The following is a 5,000-nucleotide window of genomic DNA, read 5'->3' as shown; positions in this document are numbered from 1 at the left end:
TTCTGATTTTAAAAGTCGAACAGATCAACCGTAATACAGAAAATGTGGACGAGCCTTTTTTATAAACTTCAATTTATGTCGTCTAGCATGCCGTGATTTCTTATAACATTTTTATAAAACTGAACATCATAACTGCTTTTGGGCATTACTTAGGCAAATCATCGAACATTTTAGGAAAAGTCTAATAGTATTCGGAACTAAATCTGTCCTGGACATGTCAATACCGTCTAAAAATCGTTCGAGCAACTGGAACATAAGACAGACGCAACGAAAATCTTATGGCATGGGAAAAATTTGCGCGAAGGACCTTGTTTTCTTTAAGCATAAATCATCTTTGGTTAACTGGTTTTATCGGAAAATAATTCTGAAAGTAAAGGGAAAGGCAATAAGAATAAGCCGATAATAAGATACACGAACTTTACTGCATACTGCGAGAAAGGAGAGGAGTTGTGAGATTATGGGAAGAAAAAGAATGGACAAGAAATGCTTAAGGATAATTAAAGTAAGTGTAAATAGCAGAAAAGAAAATTGTATTATAGAATAAGAGAACTCGACTATCGTCTTGCAAGTGTTTTGCTCGGTTGCATTCTTGATAGCTTTTCTAGTTCTTTCTTGATGACTATGGTGGGCATTTTGTTTATGTACCCATTGTCTACCAGGAGTTGAGATACCCTGTCTAATTAATAACATAGGATATGACAATGCAGAAATACTTCGTCGGGTACTCACCAGGACCACACAGGTGTATCCGGAGATATGTTTCCTTTTTGTAGAAGGATTTTTAAAAAAAATTGAACGTCTTTTGTGATCTGGAGTCGTCCAGGAGTCAAAGGACATACTTCATTTTTTAGGACATCTAGCAAAGCTCCACTTTAAAATCAAGTACAGAATGTTTATGGATGATAATTTTCAGGCTAACAAGGTATTGGAGGTCAAGGGTAAGAACAAATACACTATATCTATATTGAAGGAATAGCTCTGGTTCTTGCACGAATGTTAAAATTTCCTTTTCTTACATCCATAAAGAGTCTGGCAATTAGAACCGCGAAGGTGGGTGGAACCCATAGCTATTCCTTCCGAGTATAAAAATTGTTCTTGTGAGTGTGGAAGGTGGCTACTTTAGTTCATATTTCCAAATCATTTCAGGGATTGTATTGTATTATCTGGAGTCTCATCTACAGGAATATTTGTAAACACTTCTCCCATCAAGGGATCTGTTGGTTAGGTCACGTAAACAACCTACATGAACTCGCCAGAAGTCGTGAGAGAGTATCTAAAGAATACGTTAGTGAGTTTAGTCATGTTATGGACAGGGGTGAAAATGTGGCTGATCATAGTGCTACCGTTATTATGGGACTTAATATTCTGCAGGTCTTCAGTCTTTAGAGTTGATTTTTTCAGTAGACTTAATGTTTTTTTAAGGACTTCTATTAGGTTACAAGGAATTTTTTCAAACTTTCATTCCTCCACAAGGATATCCCAGAGATTTTAGTGCCCTTCTTATGTCCAAATATATGCACATGTAGAAGTTTTTTGTGCCTTCAGATGGCTACCTTAGTGGGAACGTAGGCGTTTGACTGTCCCATTCTAAGGCTTTGTTGATGAGGGCACTCCTATAGTGGCCCCCTGGTCCTCATGGATTTTGCTAGCAGACTGGCCTCGATTCTTTGGATATTATAACCTTCCTTTATTGCACTAATTTTAGTGTACTCTCAAGAAGGGACTCTATTTCCACCCTATAGCTTTATTATCAGAGAGCAGAAGGTATTATCAACTGAGTCCCTCAGGGAATTTCTTCCGAGGGTTGCGTGGTTAACATAAGTCTAACTGCTCTGTATTTGTCTTCAGTTTACCTCCTTCAAAACAATTAGATTTGAAGTTTTATTGGCCACTGAGTAGATAGAGAATCCTTGAGACCAAGGTGCTATAAGGCGACTAATATGATGTCACTTCTGGAGGAGAATGTCCATTCAGTAATGAGACTAAGTTGTCCATTTTGTAGCAACTGCAGGTTACTTTCTGTCTTATCAAGCGATCATTGAAAACAGTTACTGCCAGAGATCATGCAGGAGTACCCGTCTTTAAGGTAACAAAAATACCACTAGCAACTTGAGGTCTTCTCAAGGATGAGCCTAAGTTTTCTGAGATTACCCATAACTCAATAGAAGGCATTAAAAAAAAGAGGCAAACAAAGACCACTGAAGTCATTAAAACTGAGTTTGGGACTGTATACAGGGAAATCCATGAAGACAGATCAAGGCTACAATTCCATTAGTATCAAAAGCCACAAAATCGGTAGCTTTAAAACCAGTCAAACACTAATCTTCAACTATAACATGGCAAAATTCCTTAGTAGTATCCTTATTCATTAAATACTCTCTAAATATCCTTATATCTAGTAAGCTCTTTCCAACCAATTGAGGACCTCCCTATCAGACTTTTGCATATCTTGATATTGAGAGGCTTTTTTTTTATATAAATGTCCTTATCGAAGAGACTACTGAGATAATACTAGACAAAACAGATAGATGTCACAGAATCTACACTTGAATGACTTTTGGAAATTTGCAAAGCAAAGTCCATTTTTGCACTCAATCAAAAGAAGTGCGTATCTAAGTTATCCCCTAGGGTTCCTATTTGGTAACTAGTGCTGTATATTAAATACTGATATTTGTGAACATGGGCGTCTTATACAAGTAATTCTGTACTTGATTTCAGTGAGAAGCATTTCAAGGATAGGCCATTCTTCCCTTTTGTATGCATAACATCTGTGCTTACAAGACCAGTCATCTTTGGGATGTACTGGAACAGCAATAGTGAGTGTCCCACATATATCTCTACAGTGTCACTACCACCTTGACATTTAATCCCATGTTGGCAATAATTACACAAACAAAAGGAACAAGGCGACAAGCAGGAGAGATAATTAAAATAGGAAAACTACATTCCTTTATCCTACAAGAATTATGCAAGGTCTATATGTAAGGTCGACAAATAAGCTAAAATATTTATAAAAATATAAGACATTAATGATCAGCATCCATCATTCCTATATAGTAGGCGTTACCCTCAAATGTTTCACATAAAGTCTACCCATCATGCTCCAGTGGGAGCCCTATATGAACATTTGAAAAAAAATATAATGCTCAACTTGATAGAGATACTTTAATCAACAAAGCTGAGATTATGGCTAGGTGTAATAATGATTCTTGGTCAAAAAATTTTGAAATGGATTGATCCAAATATATAGATCAATTTTAGGCAAATAAATGTAACAATTTTTGCTACTTAACCATTAATACTCACCGACTGGCCCAAAGTAGGCAATCAAAACCTGGATGATCAATTGCTCCATTAACATCACTTATTTTCTATAGCGTGAGACAAAAATCTGGTATTCTGAAGATAACTTGAAGATACCAAGGCGAAATGCATCGGTACGTTTTCATGGTGATTGAAATCGTGAATACTAAGTACAAACTCTGTTCTTTACTACAACCACTTTTATTCGCTTTGAACGTCAGTGAGATTTTAAGAAATATTTTTAATAAGTAATTAAATCAGTACATCACGAAGGAAAAAGATATGAGTATGAACCCTAATGTACAATCTTGGTCAAGACCAAAATCAATGTGTGCAATACATATTTTATATATAAGAAACAAAATCTGTGACCTTTGTGCAATACATTAAGGTCACTTTACGATTTCAAAGACAGATCTTGTTAAAAAAAAAGAAGAGAAAAAAAACACTTAATGAATGGGTTCAAACATGAATACCTTATAAATGTCAAAATCACAGGCACATAAAATTCTTCTTTAGTAAAAGAATCCACCTCATATACGAGAGATATTTCTTAAGATATTTTACTTATGAAAATTGAAAACTCAAAGAAGAACTAAAGTGTTATCTTACTTGAAATACTGCAAGTTTAGGAGCGGTAAGGCAGCCAGGAGACCGACTGACACCCAAACACAAGCCATGATTCGTCTCGTCCAGCGCATGTCCAGACGCGTTAATCGAAAGGGAAAGATAATCACCAGAAATCTTTCCAGGGTAATCACTGTGAAAAAAAACAATCATATTAATTGTAGCGTTCTCCATGTATTTTTTTCTTCTTTTTCAGTTTAAGCTAAGATTACATTCATTACTAAAAATGTAAGTTTTATAAATCTATCTCCCTATCTCATTAACATATTTATAGAAAAAACTGCCAATTTTGCAGGCTGCCTGTCTTTTAATTACGGTGAATCCTCATTACGCCTTTGGATGATGATTAGCGTGATGAGGAGAGCAACAACATTTTTGGTAAAATATTGGGGAGTGACTTTAACCTCTAGGATGATGTTGACATTTGTGTTGGAGAAGCAAATGTTGCTGTCGCTGGCCTTTCGAGAGAAGCAATGTGATTCTTTTTTTATATGTCAATGTATATATATATATATATATATATATATATATATATATATAGATATATGATATATATATATATATATTATATATATATATATATATATATATATATATAGTATCTGCTATATATATATAGATATATATATATATATAGATAGATATAATATATATATACAGATAATATATAGTATATATATATATAGTATATATGATATAGATATTATATATATATATATATATATATATATATATATAGATATAGATACATAGATATATATATATATATATATATATATATATATATATATATATATATATATATATATATATATATAGATAGATAGATAGTATAGATACAGATATATATATATATATATATATATATATATATATATACTATATATATATATATATATATATATCTATATATATATATATATATATATATATATATATATATATATATATATATATATATATATATATATATATATATATATATATATATATATATATATCCCCCATATATATATATATATATATATATATATATATATATAATATATATATATATATAGTATCTGTAT

General features: G+C 32.4%; 1 protein-coding gene across 1 annotated transcript in view; it reads right to left on the bottom strand.

Moving 5' to 3' along the window:
• Window positions 1–5,000, bottom strand: part of LOC135215929 (G-protein coupled receptor GRL101-like) — a 312,597-nt gene that overhangs the window by 14,999 nt on the left and 292,598 nt on the right. The window contains exon 23 of the mRNA XM_064250884.1: window positions 3,916–4,063. Within this exon, the coding sequence (XP_064106954.1) occupies window positions 3,916–4,063 (148 nt within the window). The remainder of the gene's footprint in view (window positions 1–3,915; window positions 4,064–5,000) is intronic.

The sequence above is a fragment of the Macrobrachium nipponense genome, chromosome 5, assembly GCF_015104395.2.
Source record: "Macrobrachium nipponense isolate FS-2020 chromosome 5, ASM1510439v2, whole genome shotgun sequence".
Classification (NCBI taxonomy): domain Eukaryota; kingdom Metazoa; phylum Arthropoda; class Malacostraca; order Decapoda; family Palaemonidae; genus Macrobrachium; species Macrobrachium nipponense.
This window is presented reverse-complemented; position numbering and strand designations above follow the sequence as displayed.